The sequence below is a fragment of the Westerdykella ornata genome (assembly GCF_010094085.1).
Source record: "Westerdykella ornata strain CBS 379.55 unplaced genomic scaffold EI97scaffold_4, whole genome shotgun sequence".
Lineage (NCBI taxonomy): Eukaryota > Fungi > Ascomycota > Dothideomycetes > Pleosporales > Sporormiaceae > Westerdykella > Westerdykella ornata.
The window spans coordinates 71,752-92,419 of NW_022986854.1; the positions used below are offsets into that span (position 1 = coordinate 71,752).

Sequence of the window (20,668 nt, forward strand, 5' to 3'; positions counted from 1 at the left end):
CAGACTCTGAATATCCCCCGTCTATTCTCCAAATAGTCTCCGTACGCGCTTCAGCACGCTATCTTTCTCTGGGTCATAGGGATGGTCTTTCGAAGGAATCTCGAGCACCGCAGGAAAGGCTGCCGTGTACGTTTCGACCCGATGTCTTATGCGTTCGGCGATCTGCCCACTGTCAGCGCATGCCGGGTTGAAAGCCAAAGCAGGGAGCTGGCGGTCCGAGGGTTCCCATACGTGTTGGTTTATGAGCAAGATCGCGATATCTTTTCGCTCTGTTGTGAACCGGTCAAAGGCCGCTTCGATAGCACTGTTCTCTGTCTTGCTGTCGACAACGAGGAAGTTCTTCTGCGAATCGGGCGGCGCAGTAACATGCTATTCCACTGTCAGCCCAAAAATCAACGCGGAAAGGGTGGTAAGGGAAACATACGCCAACGCCTGCAAGAAGCAGTCCGGTTACTGTATCCTGAGCACTGGTAAGCTGGAGGCGATGGCAGCGGGGCTGGGCTTGGGCGGAGACACACTTCATCCCCAATAACAGCCAGGAATTGGCGGTCCTTGTTCTGTGCTGGAGCAGCCATTGCCGGTATATTCTCCTTACTCTGACTCCCCCGGCGACCTCGTGGAGGGAAGCAGCTGGCGCTGTTGTTGCCGGAGCTTCTGCTAGCAGTCGTCATGGCTCGGCGGTCCGAGGTTTAGCCGCGTCGCTTCATGAATCCATTGTTTATGTCCCAAGCTTCATTAACACCGCAAACACCACCGGACCCAAACCAACAATGACGTGAACAAAGGATCTTTTGATTGCGTCTGGATATTTGCGCAATCTCTGCGACAACGACATCCCCCGAGACACATCAGTCCCAAAAGTCCAGCATGCCACGCCTTGTCCGTCGCGCTCCGCTTCTGGAGAGGATCAAAAGTTACCTTGATCCATGGGACTGGTTGATGTGGTTGTCGGAGGAGTTCAATGGCAGTGATTGGGATGATTTTGCGGACAGCTATGCCAATTCCATTGGACTGGTCATGAATGTCGTCTTCATGATCGCGGAAGCGAATGCGGGCAAATCGACCAGTGCTGGAGATGATGTCTTCGGAGAGTATAAGACGACTAGCAGTGGCTGGCTGAAGTTGTTTGTAAGATACGGCTCCCCATTTATGACCAGAACCAGGCTCACTTTTCACTAGATGAATATTATCGTGCTAGTACTCGCCCTCATATCGTTCCTGAACGCCTCCTACACCTTCTATCGCAAGCGGCACTATCGACTCTTCGAACAGCCAATCGAAACGAACCCCTCCACCCCATCCGCGCACCGGGTCCGCGTTGATTCCTCCCCTGCGGGAGCCTCCCCTCTCCGCTTTCTTCAGAACATCATGAGCTTTGAATCCGCCGAATCTCGCGCGCATCCGGACGCCTCACGAGATGTGTGGGAGATTGCTGTCTGGGACCCCAATCCGCTTTGCTTGAGACTGTTCTGTCTCTTCAGTCCGCTACACGTCGTTCTCTACCTTCTAAACCTGCCAGTAGCCCCGCTGGAATCGCGGCCCAGTGTCAAGGTTGTGACGACGATTGCCATTGCCGCGCTTCTCTCAATACAGCTACGCTACCTCTGCAGCTCCTTCGAGAGACAAGTCAAGGACTCCGCTGTCATCCATCGGGAAGTGCTCAACGAATACGACACCAAATTCGTCCACCCCAATCTACAACGGCCGTACCGAGACGTGGGCATCCAAACAATCACCACCAACAAGCGGCAGAGGCTTTCTGGAGGCAGTGAGCTTGCCTCCGAAGTCGACATATACACCCCAACCACTATAATCAAACGTGGATTTCACACAAACCCCAACCAAGCCTACGCTTCCCAGTACGATCCTGATAATCTAGCGTCGCAGCCAAACCCTCGCCCCGTGCGATCAACTACCCATACGCCCTCGTATCGACCCATTCCCAATCCTAGGTACACCACAGCATCTACCACAACCACAGGAGCAGACTTCTCTTCACCCATACGACCGTCAAATACTCCCAACCCGTTCCGGCACACTCAGCAGCCGCAGTTCCGCACCTCGCATGTCGGTTCCGGAGACGGCGGCAGTCTGGGCGTGTATTCGCATGCTGCTTCCCCGCTTCGCAAGTCTGCGAGCGCAAACTATCTCCGCGATGATAGAACTGGTAGTAGGGAGAGTCTAGGCGGCGCGGGGACTGGGATGGGAGGTGAGAGGAGAGCTGGCAGTCCGACGAAGAGGGAGGGTAGTCCGCTTAAGAGAATGAGTACCCCGGGAGGTCTTGCGTCGGGCTTGGAGGGAGTGGGTGTCAAAGAGAGGATGAGTAAGGGGTATTCTGGGTTGGGGGTGGGGAGGAGGGAGAGTGGACGCTTTTAATAGCGGGTGTATGAGTGGATTTTGAAAGTGTGGGGAATGCGGACGCTAGTTTCATAAGGAAATAAGGGAAGTCGGGAAGGGGCTTTTCCTTTGCGTGTAAGATATCGCGGTTTGACTAGCAGCGGGGTTCTCGGATATATATGGGAGGGGATTGAGGGGATTACGGAGTCAGAGGCTTTATGGCCAGGGGGGAAAGTGAACTATATACCCAGCATCATACAATGCACTCTTTCATTTCCCAGCAAGTAAGAGATTGAGATGTCGATGAGGGCGTTAGTCGACTGCGGGCTTGGAGAGAGTGACGTGAATATGATCAATGTCCATTCTAGGCCAGATGGATTTTACAAAGTTAGACTTGTGTAGTGGACATGCCTGTCCTTGCTGGGATTTAAATGATGGTACGGACATTAAGAGGACGAGGAAATTGCGGCGCTGATTCATCTGGCCATGTACGCTGCTGATATCAGAGTCATAGAACTTCTTGTCACCAACGGAGAAAAGACTGAGCTGCTCGAGTTGAGCGTGAGAAGAGAAAAAGAATGCCATTTTGTCCACCGCAATCCTTTGTCCTTCCCTCGAAACCATCCATGAGCGGTGTCTGAGCAATTCTATGCCTGCTCGGTTGAGGACCTAAATATCCAATCCGAGATTTCTGGTGTTATCTGCCGGTCGGTGCTGAAGCCGGTTTATCGGTCGAGGGTGGAAGGGAAAGTAGCAGGACAGGAAGGTTATTTGTTTTTCTGTATGATTGTGAGTGTGGATCTGAATGTCGGAATCTAGATACGAAACGGGCAATAAATGGATATGTCACTGGGAATGTGGAGATGTAGAGAGCTGTTCGCGGCTTTTCAAGGCAGGGAGATATTGTGCTCAGAGTAAATAGGTTAACAATGTTGGAATGCGCGTTTTGGGTCTCACTGCACCTCCAATGAGTCAATGAGCATGAACGACAACCCCTTTACAATAGGAGCATGTTGCCAGAAGCATTTGTTCGAGAAGCTACCGGAGATGCAGCGATCTTTTGGTTTGGACGGATGGGGAGTTGCGTCTACGTTGAGAGTTGTGTTTACGTTGCACATAATGAAAGTGATATCCAATCTCCGCAAATAAATGATTTTGCCGTAGCAACAGCAAAAATTAGATGATGATTCAAACGATCAACACGGACAAGCTGAGCAAACATGCTACACGCCAACAATCGCCCCAAAGAGCCGCATAGCTACTTACCACCTACTATACTCTACCTCTCTGACGGACGTCCTATGTCCATTGCAATCGTCACTATCATCACTACCGTCACCATAAACCTACCAAGATCTGTCGCAGCGCTCACAAAGGAGCGAGAAAACAGGCTAGCTACCCGCCCGCTCGCCATGACCATGTGCCAGTGTAGCCTGATCTTCCACCCACCAAGGCGGAAATGACCCGCGCACTAAAATCTAGTAGCCCTCCATCTGACCATCTCGGAGACACTCGAAAGCAGTCACCCTGATCCATGTAGGCGTGAGGAACACGTCCAGCTGAAGGAAAAGATCATGTAAGTCGGAGACGCCCGGAGAAACTTCCTCCCTCCACACCACTACACTCCAACGACCGGTGCATCCCGATGTGGGCTCTCCTTCACTAGCTTCACAACCCCATATGTCTGACTGACGGAGTGAGACGAACCACACGGAACTTAGGGGCTCTCAATCTCCGACACATTCGGCTTGTTGGAACGCAGTACGACATGACTCACTGGACAGAACTCCACGTTCGAGTCCCGGGCGCCTGGCCGGGACAAGAACATGATGATAAGACGAACCAACGCTATCATCTGTAGTTTGGTGGGTGGGATCCTGCTATTTGCGTGAGAGAATCGCATCATCGGTGACCGAACATCGTGCTTGTGTTTAGTCTGGTGTCTAGATAATTGGCTTTCTCCCGTACAGGCTACCGAGTGAACGAGCCTACAGCTCCCGGACATTGCGGGCTGACTGCTCGCTGGTGTGACGGTATGGCTGCGGGACACTCAGCGCCAACGGCGATCGTGTTGAGCTCATTGGAAGAGAGCCCCTTGAGTTAGATGGCGTACTATCCAACGAAGGCAGGGGTCACTGTGGATCCTACGAGATATCGACGTCTCAACTCAACGACGGCCTGATCACTGGATGAGTGTGGAATCACAAGCGCCACGTTCGTTAGCCTGTTTAGCGGAGCACGAGCTAACGTGTGTGAGCGCTAGAAAAGGCTTGCAGGCGAGGAGTCGCACACGTATGTTCCTGGATTCTCGTGGTTCCTTGGGCCTAGGGCGCCAATAGCGTCGGGGATGAGAATGGATGTGGAGAATGTTTCCAGATGTAGGGTTTGATTGGACCAGCAAGTATCTAGGCAGGGTCAAAGCAATTGAAACAGTATCAGGGCCCATGGAGGGCGCTTTCGTCGCAGGTCGGAGAGGGCTCCAGATGTTGCGATGATGGGTTCAGCCTTTGTGCAGTAATCAGGCCCAGAGCAGGCCGGATGTTGACCAAGGCGGATGCAAAGGGTGAGCACCGTATATACATTTAGAAGCTGCATGGATGTGGCTTAGTATCCAGAAGCCTTGGAGTCTGAGGGACCCACCTCGTCGCTCCACAGTGTATCATCAGGGGCATCTGTGTGTTGAGCCCCTTTTCCCAGCAGCAAGATGAAGAACACCGTCGCTGGAGAGTCTATACGCAGTGAGAGGTTGAAAACCTCAGAAAGTGAACCGTTACTGGCTTGCCTGAGGTGGTCAAGCTTGTGTTGATGATGGTGCTCAGCTGACACCGGTTATGTCGTGGTATCCATGGCGAGCTGTATCTTCCAGCACGAGCAGATCAAAGACTCCCAACCCACAGGAGCCAGCAGTACGCGTGTCGATATCCCAACGAGGTATTCTTCCGTCTCGGCTTGAATAGCGTGGACTGTTGTGAGGAATTGGGATAACCCCTATCAGGGTCTTGCGACCCCATACGTGCAATGGATCCTGTTGTCAATCAGTCCATGCAACAATGCACAGGCTCATGCTGCGGAACTGTGGCGTATTTCGTTGAGGGTCTCCCGATCGTCTCCTAGTCAATTGCTCGCTTTGATGGCGGGCAGGTTTGGGATGCTTGTGTTGCGAAAGATGCGGAGGGGCGAGTAGACAAAATCCGGATACATGGTCTGGCTGGTAAGATTGATTGGCAAATGTGACAAACATTCATCACATGGCCTCCAGAGGGAGTAAGCCCAACATGATGAGGTTGAACAGTCTCTAGTTTCGCAATCACTGCATTTGCACGGGCCAATCGTTCGCTGTCGGTTTGAGGGGTTGGAGGTTCTACAGCGGCTCCGCCGTGCTCTCGATAGTCGGGTAGTGACCGAATGCCTGGTGGACGACTGTTAGCCCATCTGTCCCTGTATGGAGAACCATTGGAACGCTGTGCAAGGTCCGCAGGGGCGTCAAATCCTCAACAAGGCAAATGCTGACCTCAGGCCATATCGATCACGGAGAGTAGAGGTTCCCATGTCCAGGGAAATGAATGGCACGCACGGTATGCCGAGGATGAGGTCCCGCAAAGCATATGCAGTGTATAGGATGGGGGTTCATCTGCCATAGGGTGCAACAAGTAGACGCGATCTGAACACCATCTGGAGTCAATGCGGATAGGATAGGCGCATACAGGGTGTGACTCGAGCAGATACCGAACAACAAGTCGTCACAACCCTCCTGGACGGTATTGCTCGTGAAACGAAACTGCTTCGCTACCGGACCGGTCCGAGGCCCAGTTCCAGGGATGCAGACAAATTCCTGGCCATATGTACGTGTATCATCAATTGACTAGAAGCAAAGCTCCTCACGATCAACTTGAGATTAAGACCCACAGGCAGATTTCGTAACAAGAATCGCAAGGATAATTCCAAATTTCGTGAATGGAGCCGCTCGACCGATACACGGTTGGGTGGAAGTGAATGTATGTCAAGTCGCTGAGCGTTCTTTGGGCCTTTGGAGGCGGATAGTCATATCTCGTTCTACCCGCAAGACAACTAGTCCAGGTTCGAGATTCATCGCCTCCAGGCCAAGAAACAACCAACTGACTCTTGAAGATAAAGAGGATGCAAGTAAATCTTCTGTGGACATATACATTCCAGAAACTCCGACGACACGGCTGCAAAACGGCGGTATTTTCGATGAAATCTGCAATTGTGGATAGGAACCATCACCACATAGGTCCAGAGCACAGTGTCAGGGTGATGTTCGCTCCGAGTCCCTGGACCTGAGTAGTTTGCCTCCGCTGTTGCTTCAAGCATGCTGCTTCATGGGACCGAAGTGAATGCAAAGCAGTCATCATGAAGGTCATGAGAAAGCTGCTACACCTTTTGATCAAGAGAATCTGGTGAAAGACTTTGAAGAGGAGATTGAAAAGCGCAAGACACTAGCCAGAGATACTGAACGAGTTCGGAAAGAAGAACCATCTTCAGAGCCTATGCACTGTCATCCGGTCTGGAGAGGTCACAATAGAGAGCCTTTCGAGCTCAAAACAGGCGGCCCGAACCGCTGTTGACAGACGTTTCTCTTCAGACTGAGCACTGCATCATGTCAACCGTTTTGCGCCAGTTGCTGGTCTTGGGCTGCCAGAAATGATGATCGCGGTTGGTGTAACGAAGAACGCCCAGCCGGCACCATGCCTTGTTCAAACTCCGGCCCAGCTCGTTATCGTGAGCAACGGCACTACGCCCTGCTGGTCGAGTCGCCTGAGAGGTTGATTTCTGCTCCTTCCGAAGTATCTTCGAGGCTTCTGCAGGCAGCCAGCGAGCTCTCTGGTCCCGATAGCTGCTTGGACAGCTGCTTGGACAGCGGCCCTCGTCGTCACGGGGAAGGGACGGGTGGCTGCAGGTTGGTGTGCCTCGAAGTCGGATTCCCTGCAGGTTGGCTGATTCTCTTGTGAGCTAGTGATGCGATGCGGCCACCCAGATGGGCTGCGATCTCCCAAATTGCCCGCTCAGCCACATCTGCGCTGGCGGCCAACGGGCTGCTGTGCTAGAATGCAGTGAAATGTTCTGGGAGGAGCCGAGGTCAGGTGCTCAGGGCGCAGCAGTTTTGCTGAGCGTGCAGGCCGCTGTGACGGTCGGCGGGAGTTGTCGCATCAGATGATGGTAGGCCGTCAAGGAATCATGCGAGGAGGACATGGATGGCAGCTTTGTTACCGCCAGGCCTTCGGTGAGCTGCAGTGCTAGTGGAGAGCTCTGGGGGCGGCTCCCCAGCGCTCCCACTCGCACTGGCATGCGATGATTGTCAGTCAGCGTTCTCCGTCCTTGGAGGAGCAGCTCCCCGTCATGGCAGAAAACGTGCGAGAGGACTGGGTCATGTCACGTCGAGGCGCGTGGAATCAGGGAAACGCAAGGGAGGTATGCGAGGGCGATTCGACCAGACTGTGATTACGATAAGGGATAGTGGGCCTTTGGGAAGCGCCGACTGCAATGATAGGGAGTGCGACGTGGATGGGTGCGCGAGGAGAGAGCCCAGTGGTAGCTAGTGTGAGAGAGAGAGAGTGTGTGTGAGTGTGTGAGTGAGAGGGAGTCTTGCAGTGACCTGTGGGATGAGAGCGACGTCTCTGCGCGAGGAGGAGGCTAATCCCGCTTTTGTCCTAGATTCCATTAGTGTGACGCTAGTCTCCATTAGCGCAGGGGTCTGGTCTTGGCGGGGAGGAATAGCCGCGCATCCTTCCTGCACGTCACCCACACGGTTTTCATCCCAACCACCCCAACATTGAACCCACCCACACATTCCCCGTGCCCCCAACCGCCCTCCGCCGTCCGCAGTCAGTCCAACCGCCAGCCGTCCGCCAGCCGTCCGCCCTCCGTCTCTTCGAACCATCTACATAATACTCCGTACTCCCTACTCAACAACGCAAAGGGAGTCCGCTGCCTCTATGTCGAAACTTGCAGTACATCTGCGCTTCTCCCCCGCTGCCAGATCCGACCAGCCTGCAGTCACGTCTTCGTCTTAAGCCTACTAGTGCTCACCTCGACCCCTTCTTCCCGTCCTCGTCCTGCTCCGGCGAGCTGCAGCTGTGCAATGCCTGGCTACTTTCGGAGCGTTGCGCAGCGTCCCGCTCTGTCGGGCCCGCTCTGTGCTGGAAATCAGCAAGCCCGGATCATGGCGTCGTGACCGAGAGAGCTGCTAGACCAGACGAAGGGTTGCATCGCCTGCCCGTGTCGTCTCCATTGTCCGCTCTGCCTCGCCCAGAAGCCGTGGCGCTGTTTGTGTGGACCGCGTCTTTTTCCAGCATCGCCTCCCGCTCACCCTGGCACTCTGCTTTTCCAGTAGCCTGTGACAGGTAACGGCCTCGAGTCAACCCATCCCCGTACTCTCTATTTTGCTCTGTTCCCTTTGCTGGTATGCGGTCGTTGCTTTCCAAATGTCGCCCATCCCCCGCAGTTGTATCCTCTTCAGCCTTCTCTATCCATCAGTGCTGACCGGCTCTCCCGTACACGCGCTGAGCCAATCCGTCACTTGCTGCGGGCTGTCTGATCATCCGTTCACTGCATGGACCTACTTGGGGGGTGCCGGGCTGGTTGGGATGAAACATTACGGTCCCAAGCAGGCGGACGCTGCCTGCCGTGTCGAGTGTATTGACTGCTGCCCTGTGGCCAGTGTTCCTGCATCGCCGCACGGGACTGTGATGCTCGACAGACGAGCCAATCCCCTTCCTTTCACCTGCCGTGAGCACCGTTCCGGTCGTCACCAGAGGGCCCTACATCCGGTGTAAGGAATGCGCCGCGTAGCGTGGACAAGAGACAATTCGAGAAAAGATTCGAGCCTGGGCCCCGGGCCAAACCATTCTCCCTGGCGTCGGAAATATAGAGAAGCCGCATTGGGAAAGGGTCGCTGCTGCAGCTTGCCAATGCTACCGTGGTGCTAGATGACGGCCACGAGCCGCGCAATACGGATCATTTGCTCTTGGGGCTGAATCTTGATCGACTCTCGCAGGATGCTCTGTCTGGAGAGGGGGTCATTGCTGTTTTGAGCCAAACAACCCGACACCTCTTCACTCCAAATCCGCATGTCTATAGTGGCTTAACTGCCTTGTCCTGCACTGTACTTCTACCGCCCGCCCTCTATTCTCGCTCCTCATTCGACCGCAGGACGCAGCTTGAAGCTTCCTCTGTTTCCACCATCCTCCGACCCTCGCGTATCCTCTTCTCATATTCTGCTCCCTCACCCTCTACCTCAACGTTTCGAGGTCAATATCACGGCTTGGAAAACCTGGGACCCCAGTTGCACTGCACTTCCTCTCGCGGAGGGTTGGGCACTTTCGACAATACTCTTTTCTGCCTCTATGCGTATGGTCTAGCCATCGCATCCCTCTCCCTGCCTCTCCAACTTTGAGGCCGAGGTGTCGACGTTGGTAACCACCCACTTCCACCCTGCTCGTCTGCGGTCGTTTTATACTCGCCACCGCCAACCCGAACCACCAGTGTCATCGCACCGGCGCTCGACGTTCGATCGAAATTTCCGAACCAAGGCTGGCAGATCGGCAGAAGCTCTTGACGATTCAGCCTCCTCGGAAACCGCCACCTCAAGGGGGGTTCCGCGCCACATCGCTCCTTCCTCTGCTCTGCAGCAGAGCCTGGTAAGTTTCGACGAGATTGCGACATGAGTGCTTGGACCGCTGCCAGAAGACTGACAGGTCGCAGTTGGGCCAACGAGCGGAGCAGGGCATCCACCAACCGGGGAACAGCGGTCAGTACCTGTCTGTGCGTGCGCAGCTCGAGATCCAGATCTGCTGTGGAGACGGGAAGAAACACGGTGCATAGGTACCTTCCGGCTCCAAGGTTCCGTCCTGGTGCAGCGCTTCACCAAGGTTTAAACTCGCTGCCTCCAGCTGGACAGCCATCTATCGACAACTACTCCTCTCTGCCAAAACATCAGGCCACCGCCTTCTGGAAAGCTTGCGACCCAGCCGCTGAACGGCAGCAGGGAGTGAACGAGTCGGTGTGGTAAGTGCGCGCATCACAAACCCACCCTGCTGGATAAAGTGCGCATAGTGCTGCTTTTGACGGCCAGGGACGGGCTCTTTTCAAACCAGAGCACGCATTGACGGATTGGCAGCCACTACGAGCAACACTGGCAGCGGCAGCTAGTTGAGGATCACGCCCCTTGCCGGCTAAACCCCCAGATTCCCCTTCAAGCGAACCAACAGAGGGCATTCATTTGTCTCGACCGCACCGAACCACACACGCCTGTTCAAGCCCCCTGGAGCGCTTGGGCCCGTGTCGCGAACGCCTTGATCGCAACGGTCCCGTCCCCGCGAAAGAGCTCGAGTCGACGCCAGATCGGGCTATCAGAGTCAGCGGCGGGATCAGCACCGTCAGCGACCAGGACGCTCGCCACTGCCGGCGCGCCGTTGCCAGCAGAACCAGCGACTCGGATTCGCAGTCAAGGCAGCCTGAGCCTGAGTGGCAGCCGTTCCAGTAGGAGCAGTGCTGCAAAAGGAGGGTGCGCAGTCCCGCATGAGAAGCAGCTGCAATAATGAATCAAGGTAAGTCAGCCTTAAACACTCACCACCGCGCCCCATGTCTCGCCGAGTGCACAAGCCATTCTTATTCCTCCTCATGTCCCTCGGCGCCTTGTTCTCGAGCCCTCGACTGGCGCCTTTCTCCGCATTCTTCCATTATTGATTTCACATTCCTCCCGCATATCCCTCTTATATTGCTCTGCAGCGCGCTGCCGCGCGACAGCTCTCCACCGCTTCCTTTATTCATCGCTACACACTGCGGGTCCCTTCGCTCTCTGTCTGCGCACTCATGTAGTGCGTTCTTGGACCCCCTCCCCCCTCCCCCCAACAACCCGATCGCGGAGCCTTGTACCACGACCGTCCCGCGCACAGCTCCAGCAGAGACTCTTCGTCGGCCAGGGTGCACGTTTTCCGTTTCTGTCCCACATCGCCTGTTCAACAGTACGCCCGACTGGGTAGGACCGATTGGCTGACTTCTCTGGGCTACGCAGTGCTTCAACAATCGTTGCCAGGGCCATTGGCATCCGAGAACCCCTTCTCGGAGCAGGAATGTATCGACCACATTGGTGGGCATGCGCATCATAGTTTCTCTGCAGCTGGCCCTCCCGACCAGCTGAGGCGCGACGGGGTCTTCGGCCAGTCAACGACCAGAATCCTCAGTACACTCCCTCCCGGCAGCAATACAGGCCGTTACAGCGCCCCTCGTCCCGAAGCACCGTGAGTAACCCCTTCTTATTGGCTCTTCGATCCGACCTGTCGTTGCGGGCTGAGCAGTGTTGCCTTGCCTGCCGCCCCCGTCCCTTTTCCCTGCCCCATCTTGTCCTGTCGACGCCTCCTTGCTGGGAGGTGCCCAAGCCCAAGCTTCCCTCTTCTACGACCGCCGAAACAAACACGTCGTCATGGCCTTCATGTTTTCTCCTGTCGCACACGTTCCAGATGCACGGGGCGCCTAGCCCCTCCAGCAGGCTGGTCTGTCACATTGATCACACGACAAGCCCTTGTCGTCTCTGTCCGACAAGTTTATACTGTGCCACCCTGCTCCCCTGTTACACATCACTGTTGCTGGCTTCGCGCCCTGATAGCACCGTCTTGCTATCTGTTTTGCTAACCATTGTCAGTAGGTATCACTCCAGCACCACCTTGTCCGATACGGGCTCAGGCTCTATTTCTGCCTCGCCCATCTCCAGCGCCTCATCGTCGCTGGCGTATAGTTCCTTCACACCGACAGCAGCAGTCTACTCGAATCAAATACCCCAAATCTCGGTAGCAAACAATTTCCAGGCAGCGCCTTTTGCGTACCCTTACAACAACCCCATGTCGTCGATCCGGAGGAACTCATCCATGTAGGTAACCTTCTGTGGCGCACCTTTGTGCGTGTAAAACTTGACTTTTATGCATGGCAGCTGACAGCGTACACGATAGAGCGGATGCCTCATCGTCAACCATGTTACCTCCAAACAACCCAGTGTCACCCTCACTGGGATCCGCAGCTAGAGATAACTATACCACCTCGACGCCTGGACTCCTCCGTCATTCCCATACGCTCTCCCCTCGACTTTCAGACGTCTCTCGCTATAGCTCATTGCCAGATACCCCCAGAAGTGTCTTGTCGACCGCCATGTCCCTACCCGCTTCGAGTGCATATGGTAGCACTGGTGCGCTTGGCTACACAACAAGTGCCCAGATCCCAGACAGCCCGCCATTCAATCCTCAAGAAACGTTCGTCGAGATCACTTGTGAAGGGAATCCAGTGCAGCCAAACATCGAAGCTAAGATTGAAAAAGGTTTCTTCTGGTCAAGCGACCGTGTATGGACGTGCTATCGCAGAAATTACTTTGCCGTCACCGTGTCATACACTTTGTCGCCTTGGATCCCCAACGGCCGCCTCTACATCACCCGCTCCGGAAAAGGACCCGAACAAGTGCAATCCATGGCCGTCTCACTCGCCGCCGCCGTTGATAACTCGAATGGAAAGTCCGTGGAATTGATCCAACACACTCCTAAGCGTGATAGGGGGCCCCAGCTCGCCATCAAGAAGGAGCTCCTCTTGCCGACCCCGCCAGGGAAAACGCACGAGACTGGAAGTTACAGCCTCACCAATTTCCATCAGAACACATCCGTCCCTGGTCCCCAGCTACCTTTGCAGAACGAGCCTGAACCGTCCCACAGCTACTCCCAAGCCGGCCACTCGAGCAGCACTAACTACCAGCACGCCTTTGAGAGGATTCAGTTCAAATGTGCTACCGCTAACAATGGCAAGAGGCGGGCGCAGCAACAGTACTATCACTTGATCGTCGAGCTATGGGCCAACGTCCAGAACCCCCGCGATTCTCAGCCAGAGTGGGTCAAGGTCGCCACAAAGTCTTCCTCACACGTGGTTGTCCGTGGTCGCTCACCCAGCCATTACCAAAACGAGGGCCCTCACAACTCTCATGGTTCTCGTGGCGGTGCCGCCGGAATGGGCGGCTCGGGACATCAAGGGTTGGGTTCCAATGGTGGGCCAACTTATGGTGGCTCTTACGGCCGTCTTGGCCTAAATGGCCCGAGCACAATGAGTGGCAGCACTTACCGTGGAACTGCTTACTCCCTTGACCCGAGTCCCGTTGGCAGTCACTCAGTCAGCTCCGCCAGTTCTCTCAGCGGAGGACCAGTTGAAGGTCTCGTAGACCAACACATGGTTGATGAGGAAGAGAACAAACCGCTCCACGCACCTGAGGGTTATCAATATTACCCGCATACCATCTATGAGAGTCTTCCGGCGAAGCTTGAGGGAACCGGTCTTCCCCACCCCGACCGGAGGGTCAAGGACGAGTATGCTGGCGCAACCGCCGTTCCATCAGGCTGGTCAGGAGGTGGGTGCGGACGCTTCCAGGGGATGGAATCCAGCCGTGGATTTTACCCCGATGTCCACGCTCACCTAGGGTATTGATCAGAAGCTCTCTTTCTCTGTGGCATCAGAACATTCTGCACCGGCTTGCACAGTGGCGGACGTCCAACTTGATGAAAAGCCTTGCACTGTTCCGGAACCAGCACCGGTAACTCTAACCGCATTCGCTGGTCGCTTCCACTTACAGAATACCGAGCCCTGACATTGTGCACTTTGGCACTTCATTTCTTCCATCAGGATGGCTGAGTTCTGGTCGAAAGGCGCACAGACAGTATTCCTGCATGACACTGATGGCGCAAGGGCTAGTATGTCTGGCATGGCTGGCTAGCAGGACACGCGCATGAACCACAGAACCAGATGTCTTAAGCGCCAAGGAAAAGATTCAGCGCCTCGGCGGATTTGGAATCCCCTCACTTCAAGACCGATACCTCAAGACTTAAGGCCGGGGTCAGCTATTACATCTTGGCATGCTCCTTGTTGGCTCTGCGCTCAGCCAAAATATCCCACATCAACACGCGACCTTTTCCGCCACGACTGCTCCGACCCCCTTGCATGAATGCCCTATTTTCCTTCTTCCTTCTCATCCTGTTCTGCCACTCTGTTTTTCCTATTCTAATACTTTGTTATCGTGGTTGGTCCCAGCATTGGGCTGGGATTTGGCGACATATTGCGTGTGGTCATGGTAATCAACTGGTTCGGGCTATGCATTGCGCATGGAGCATATGGGAAGGAAAAAAGCGTTGGTTATTGCCTCTCTTCTCAATCCAGGCGCGCCGCTTCGTTCCACTTCCCAACCAGCAGCGGACGGGAAGCACGGGAGGCGCGGCGTGGATGGGTTAGTTACGGCTGTACGAGTTATGGGTCATGGACATGGTATGGGTACGGCTTTCCTTTTCTTTATGACGAAAGGGAATTCATAGGTTGGAGGGTCAAAGAAGTGGCGGCTGAGCAGATAGTGGTGGCCTTGTGCGTTGTATGATTATCTAATTCATCCAAAAGCGTGTCATCATCGTGTGAAGATGCCCGCAAATGCATACAGGTGGTGAATGCCTTGGAGGAATGATGATGGGGTGGAGGATATTGGGTATTGGATGTGGTCAAAAGAAAGTCAAAGGCTTGTTCTTAGCTTCCGCCACGGATCGCGGCTTCGTCTCCGCGCCGGCCTACTGTGGCTTAGCTTCGGCCTGACCTCGGTCGCTCGGTGCCTCGGCGGCTTGGCAGCCCTGAGCCCGCCGACACGTCCTTGTCCTTTCCCCAGCTGCGTCACCCAAAACTTTCCCCACGCTCAACAGTCTCGCACGGCTGCAACCAACAGCTGTCGTCTCTGGCCTCCCTCCTTCTCTCGGGTGCCTCTATACAGTACGCATCACGGGTTCGGCACAATGGCCTGGCATGATCAGGACAGCTGGCTGACGGCCGCCTTTGCCCCAAAGCTGTCGACCATTGTGGTGACGCTGCTGCTGACCCTCCTACTCCCGATATTACTGCATCACTTCATCTACAGAAGGGCCACCCCGACCACACTGCCGACATTCCTCCTTCTCGGCCCCAGCGGCGCTGGAAAGACTGCGCTTCTGACTCTGGTACGTGCGCTTCCCTCTCCTCCTGGGCCGCTCCAGACCTGCTTGCGCCTTGATCATGCTCTTCGCCATGCCGCCGGGCACCGCGGCCATCTCAGTCACCAGCCCGCTAATATGCATAACCCCGACAGGCGGAACGCAACCAGGTTGCCGCGACACGAACCTCAACTTCCCCCCTGGCCGTCGAAGCGCTTCTCCCGGAAGGCTTCACTCCCGCATCCTCGCACTACCGTTCCCCAGGCGATCCTACCTTTGAGCGCTCTCGCTGTTTCCTACTAGTCGACACACCTGGCCACGGAAAGCTGCGGCACTTCGCGACCGCTCAATTAGCCGATCTTAGCAATGTTCGGGGCATAGTGTTTGTGGTGGATGCGGCCGCAGTGGCCGAGGAAGCCGGCCTGAATGAGGCGGCAGGCTACCTTCACGATGTTCTACTAACGCTTCAGAAGCGGTACACTGGCGCCAAGACGAGCAAAGGACCGAAGGAAATCCCTGTTCTGGTTGCTGCGAATAAGGAAGATCTATTCACTGCGCTCCCCCAGCACCTGGCCAGATTGGAATTGGAAAAGGCGATATCACGAATCAGGAAGAGCAAGGCGACAGGCCTGAAGGACTCGGGGGTTGCCATGGGTGGCGAAGAAGACGCAATGGAGGACGAGAGGGAATGGTTAGGTGAGGGAGGCGAGGGCCCGTTTGAGTTCCAACAGATGGAGGAGGTAGGCACAAGCGTCACGGTTTTGGGGGGTAATGTCCTGGGTTCCGAGGGGTCCGACGTCAAGGGCTGGTTTGAATGGATTGCGGAGCACCTCTAGGGCGTTGCAGTCAAGCCATTTTGCGCGAATAGTTGTCAGCCATCCTCTATGCTGCCGGAGAGGATCCCAACCGTCCTAATCTGCAGATCAGGCGACCTTCCTCTGAGGCCGCCGTCACGCCGGTGAGACATGCGAAGCAAGCTCGATGCAGTAGCAGTGGTGCTCTGCAGCGCCTGGGAACATTACTGTTCGAGAATGCAGCAGAAGTGACTGTAGTGGTGGAGTAGGGAAGAACAAACGCATGCACTACCAGTCCCATGGCCATATCTCGCTATTTGATTCGACTTTTCCGCAGCCTCCCAATCTACTGGTTACTGGTCAACGGCTGACCGTTTACATGTGAGAGTATATTGCTTACACCGGTCAGTGCACCCAGCACAGGGCGAAGGAATGGATCATTCGCTGTCATCGTCGACATTTACACAGTATATTGGCTGAGGGCGGCCCGGACCACGCCAGGCCAGCCCTACGGGAGCTGATCAGTATCTGCGTATCCCTAGGCTTCGCCGTCGGAGTCGGCGCGTGCTTACGGTCCTGCCTTCGCCTGGCTCTGTTCGACCATGTACGATTGTCGGGGCACTTTGTGCTCTGATCAATCTAATCGTTTGCCGCACAGGTTGTGACTCGAACTCAAACCACACTCACCCCGAGATCCGACTTTCAGAGTCACACAGCATTCCCGCTCCTGAGGAAGTTCTGTGTCACGTACATCGCGTGCTGTAGGTACCACAACAGCGAAGCATCAGAGAAGCTTGAGCGAACCTAACTCAGGTTTGCTTTCGATCACATCCACGTCAACTGCCGGGTTGCATCTCACGGCCAAGCACATCGTTGTCCGATCATGAGCGAGACTCGACTGTACGCCTGGGCGAGCCCGTTCAGGGATACCTTCCGCATGCTCCGCCCGCTCACGCCGCGAACAAAGGGGGGAAGGAAAGGAGGATGCCGGTGCCGTGATGAGAGCTGGGAACGCGGGGCAGGGGTGTAAGCGGAAGTCAGATGGTGCTTATCTACTGTGTATATCGTCACTGTGCCAAGGTCAAGAGGATCAGTGCATCTGTTGAGAAACAGGTGGGGCCACCTCCGCAGGATGGACCAGATTCACTGGGACCGAGAGACTGAGGTGCACCTCGTGGGAGGGGTACACCCAACAGAAGGAGTGAAGACGGAGACCGTAGACGCAAGTTTGTCTGGAGAGCCGAATGACGTCCCAGCCTTGCTCGCTTTCCCTGGCTTGATACTGCAGCAAAGCTCGTGTCTAGGAAGCCCATCTAATATATGGAACCGGACTTTTTGACTTTCGGAGCCCTGGCTATGTTTCAGCTTGACCGGTCTGCTTCCTTCCCTTGACCGCGTCGAGCAGGGATACTGGTGCAGTTCCCTGTATGCATTGGCGAGGAGTGAGGAGGGGTGAGTTCATATCCACAGCATGCAATAATGCGCAGTCCCCGGCTCACCGTTCGCGTTGGTTGCCTTGCCTTGCCTTGCTTTGTCTTGCAAAGCGGTGCGGTGCGGTACGGTGCTTTCCCCCCGGGCCCGTTGCCGCATGCCGTGGTACGGCGATTACCCGCGCGGTGGGTTTATTACTGGGAACATGGCGGCGTTCCCGCAAGGGTTGAAGGATTATCATTTCCTTGAGAGGGTTCGGTTGGGTGATATATGGCCCTGCCGGCAGTTGGGGAGAAGTGCCGGAGTGCGTTGAGAGTAAATGGTTGGGAGCGGTTGGGCTCCCAGAGCTGATGCTTCCAGAATGGGGGTGGGATAATGGGTGCATTCAGGGACCCTGTATCCCTAAGCACAGCCATGGTCGTAGTGGGAAATATTGGAAGATGCATCGGAGTGAAGGTCAACATCAACATTCAGTCGGATTGGGTTTAGGAGGGGTGTGGCACAGCTGTGGCACAGTCGTGGCTGGAACGACAGCGAACGGGAGGGGCGGGTAGCACCGGCTACTTGGGGCAGTCGTTCTCTCTGACGCCATTTGTTTTTGGCGTGCTGTCACTCTTTTCTTCTTCCCGCCCTTTAGCACCATCCCACTCGCTCCTCAATCACCTACCTAGCACCGAATCAGACTCCACGAGGAAGAGAAACGAATAAAAAGACGAATCATCATGTCCACGAAGACGCGGCCCGCCATACCTCCCGTGGTCATGGACAACATCACGCAACAGATCGGCAACACGCCTCTGGTGCATTTGAACAAGATCCCCCAGTCTCTAGGCATCGAGGCGACCGTCTACGCAAAGCTGGAAATGTTCAATGCAGGCGGCTCCGTCAAGGACCGCATTGCCCTGCGCATGATCGAGGAGGCGGAGAAGTCCGGCCGCATAAAACCGGGAGACACGCTCATTGAGCCCACGTCCGGAAACACTGGCATTGGACTTGCACTCGTTGCCGCTGTGAAGGGATATAAGACGATTATCACGTTGCCGGAGAAGATGAGCCCGGAGAAGGTCGCCGTGTTGAAGGCTCTGGGCGCGGAGATTATTAGAACACCGACGGCAGCGGCGTGGGATAGTCCCGAAAGCCATATCGGAGTTGCGCGTAGACTGCAGAAGGAGTTGGCGAATGCGCATATCTTGGACCAGTATTCCAACCCGGATAATCCGCTTGCTCACGAGTTTGGCACCGCCGAGGAAATCTGGGCGCAGACGGAGGGGAGGGTGACATGTTTGGTTGCTGGGGCGGGGACGGGAGGTACAGTTACGGGTATCGCCAGAGGACTCAGGAAACATAGACCGGATGTTAAGATTGTGGCGGCGGATCCGCAGGGCAGTATTTTGGCGCTGCCGGAGACCCTGAACAAGGAGCATGAGAACGAGCCGTATAAAGTGGAAGGTATTGGGTACGATTTCATACCCGATGTGTTGGAGCAGAAAGTCGTTGATAAGTGGTACAAGACGGATGACAGGACGTCGTTCAAGTACGCCAGGAGGTTGATTGCGGAAGAAGGTATCTTGTGCGGTGGCAGCAGTGGAAGTGCCATGGATGCTGCGATGCGGGCTATCAAAGACCTCAACCTTGGGAAAGATGACGTTGTCGTTGTGATCCTTCCGGATAGCATTAGGAGCTACCTGAGCAAGGTGAGTCGCCAGTTGCCTCCAAGTATTCAATCAACCCAGCACTAACACAACCCAGTTCGTAGACGACGACTGGCTCGCTGCCAACGATCTTCTTCCCCCAACCTCGGACTTTACCGCCGAAAACTCCCCGGCAACCCGCACACGCTCCACTTCCACCAACGATGACCCCTTCCGTGGCGCGACCATCTCCTCCCTCCGCCTCAAGCCCGTCACCACCGTATCCGCCACCTCCCCCTGCACCGAAGCCATTGAAACCATGCGCGAAAAGGGCTTTGACCAGCTCCCCGTCTCCTCGTACACCTCCGGGGGTAAGCCGCGCCTCGTCGGCCTCGTCACGCTCGGCAACCTCCTGAGCTACATGTCCTCTGGACGCGCGGGCCCGAAATCCAAAGTCGAAGAAGTCATGTTCGATTTCCGCAAACTGCACGAGGTAGTGACTGACTTCGGGCGGCTTGACTTGGGCGCTAGCGCCAAGAAAGGGCGCAGGGAGTTTGTGGAGATTACCAAGGATACGAGTTTGAGGGATCTGAACCGGTTCTTTGAGTGGAATAGTGCGGCGGTTGTGACGGAGAGGGGACCCGAGGGCGAGTTGAGGGCTAGCGCGGTGGTGACGAAGGTGGATTTGTTGACTTGGCTTGTTAAGCAGGGAGGGAATGGGAGGAAGAGCGAGTAAAAGTATTGGGGAACGGTAGGAAAGCGCTGGTGATTGTGTAGGAGGTGGGTTTGGGTTTTCCATGCATTGCTCGGTCTTGGGGGCTAGAGATACCTTTCAGAGGGACTTCAACGTCCACGTCATGGATATGCATAGCATGCGGTGGTTTTGTCGTACTGATTGTATATGCAAAATATGTCGAATCTAATGCATTAGGATTTGCTTTGTTTGGTGTACATTAGGGCAGTCGTTTTGCTAATTCCCATCCTAACTTGGGCTGTCCTGACGGTACGGATGAAACATGACTTACAGCTGCGGTCTTCATGTACTCTATTGAGCCATTGCGATTATCAAGCCGTATTCAGAAGAGTTGCTAGGTCAGGCTACTCGTATACTTCTCATCTGTGGTAGTCGACGAATACGCATCGATACTGCAGGAATGTTCCCGCGCCTCTACCCCTCCTATGATTAGGCTACAGTGTCGCATGGAAAGAGGATCGAAACGAATTGAATTCCGCAGGCGCCTAAACTGTTATATACTTACCCACTCAAACCCCCGCACAAAGCAAAGGGAAAACCTACAGTTAGAAGAAGAAACGCCAATATCCAATTGCGGGCGGAGGCAGACACATCCATCGCTAGACTGGCATTATTTGTTTTACAATATCGCCGAGATCGTGTTGGAGCGATTGATCGCATTGATTTTCTAGAAGAATGGAGCGCGGGACAAGAGTTGAAAATGCACATATGGGGTTCTAGAGGGCGGTTAGTTTG

At 55.1% G+C, this 20,668-nt stretch overlaps 7 protein-coding genes across 7 annotated transcripts; 5 read left to right on the top strand and 2 right to left on the bottom strand.

Annotated features, from left to right (window-relative positions):
* Positions 1-21: 21 nt before the first annotated feature.
* On the bottom strand, positions 22-575 carry EI97DRAFT_448495 (vacuolar ATP synthase; the record flags this gene model as incomplete). Its single annotated transcript, XM_033800165.1, has 4 exons — positions 22-162; positions 232-369; positions 425-460; positions 519-575. The coding sequence occupies 4 exons, from the start codon at positions 573-575 to the stop codon at positions 22-24; spliced, it is 372 nt and encodes a 123-aa protein (XP_033656140.1).
* EI97DRAFT_499220 (uncharacterized protein) lies at positions 414-2,616 on the top strand. The gene is made up of 2 exons (XM_033802598.1): positions 414-1,128; positions 1,180-2,616. The coding sequence occupies exons 1-2, from the start codon at positions 868-870 to the stop codon at positions 2,374-2,376; spliced, it is 1,458 nt and encodes a 485-aa protein (XP_033656141.1). The 5' UTR covers positions 414-867; the 3' UTR covers positions 2,377-2,616.
* Positions 2,617-9,759: 7,143 nt separating this feature from the next.
* On the top strand, positions 9,760-10,930 carry EI97DRAFT_214778 (uncharacterized protein). Its single transcript, XM_033793805.1, has 3 exons — positions 9,760-9,770; positions 9,841-10,362; positions 10,475-10,930. The coding sequence occupies exons 2-3, from the start codon at positions 10,019-10,021 to the stop codon at positions 10,893-10,895; spliced, it is 765 nt and encodes a 254-aa protein (XP_033656142.1). The 5' UTR covers positions 9,760-9,770; positions 9,841-10,018; the 3' UTR covers positions 10,896-10,930.
* Positions 10,628-11,616, bottom strand: EI97DRAFT_214756 (uncharacterized protein). The gene has a single exon (XM_033793804.1). The coding sequence runs from the start codon at positions 11,461-11,463 to the stop codon at positions 10,966-10,968; it is 498 nt and encodes a 165-aa protein (XP_033656143.1). The 5' UTR covers positions 11,464-11,616; the 3' UTR covers positions 10,628-10,965.
* Positions 11,617-11,816: 200 nt separating this feature from the next.
* Positions 11,817-13,809, top strand: EI97DRAFT_372150 (p53-like transcription factor; the record flags this gene model as incomplete). The annotated part of the gene is made up of 2 exons (XM_033795332.1): positions 11,817-12,223; positions 12,303-13,809. The coding sequence occupies 2 exons, from the start codon at positions 11,817-11,819 to the stop codon at positions 13,807-13,809; spliced, it is 1,914 nt and encodes a 637-aa protein (XP_033656144.1).
* A 1,225-nt stretch (positions 13,810-15,034) lies between these two features.
* On the top strand, positions 15,035-16,542 carry EI97DRAFT_430878 (P-loop containing nucleoside triphosphate hydrolase protein). Its single transcript, XM_033797798.1, has 2 exons — positions 15,035-15,350; positions 15,479-16,542. Exons 1-2 carry the CDS (start codon positions 15,150-15,152, stop codon positions 16,157-16,159), a joined length of 882 nt encoding a protein of 293 aa, XP_033656145.1. The 5' UTR covers positions 15,035-15,149; the 3' UTR covers positions 16,160-16,542.
* A 1,728-nt stretch (positions 16,543-18,270) lies between these two features.
* EI97DRAFT_448499 (cystathionine beta-synthase) lies at positions 18,271-19,915 on the top strand (the record flags this gene model as incomplete). Its single annotated transcript, XM_033800166.1, has 2 exons — positions 18,271-19,242; positions 19,298-19,915. 2 exons carry the CDS (start codon positions 18,271-18,273, stop codon positions 19,913-19,915), a joined length of 1,590 nt encoding a protein of 529 aa, XP_033656146.1.
* Positions 19,916-20,668: the final 753 nt, after the last annotated feature.

What these genes read in the sequence shown, in the direction of transcription:
- EI97DRAFT_214756 (XM_033793804.1), bottom strand. Translation starts at nt 11,463, where the DNA reads ATGATGCGCATGCCCACCAATGTGGTCGATACATTCCTGCTCCGAGAA.
- EI97DRAFT_214778 (XM_033793805.1), top strand. Translation starts at nt 10,019, where the DNA reads ATGAGTGCTTGGACCGCTGCCAGAAGACTGACAGGTCGCAGTTGGGCC. An exon ending in GGAGTGAACGAGTCGGTGTG is followed by an intron (nt 10,363 to 10,474) that starts GTAAGTGCGCGC and finishes ACGGATTGGCAG; the next exon opens with CCACTACGAGCAACACTGGC.
- EI97DRAFT_499220 (XM_033802598.1), top strand. Translation starts at nt 868, where the DNA reads ATGCCACGCCTTGTCCGTCGCGCTCCGCTTCTGGAGAGGATCAAAAGT. An exon ending in GTGGCTGGCTGAAGTTGTTT is followed by an intron (nt 1,129 to 1,179) that starts GTAAGATACGGC and finishes ACTTTTCACTAG; the next exon opens with ATGAATATTATCGTGCTAGT.
- EI97DRAFT_430878 (XM_033797798.1), top strand. Translation starts at nt 15,150, where the DNA reads ATGGCCTGGCATGATCAGGACAGCTGGCTGACGGCCGCCTTTGCCCCA. An exon ending in AGACTGCGCTTCTGACTCTG is followed by an intron (nt 15,351 to 15,478) that starts GTACGTGCGCTT and finishes TAACCCCGACAG; the next exon opens with GCGGAACGCAACCAGGTTGC.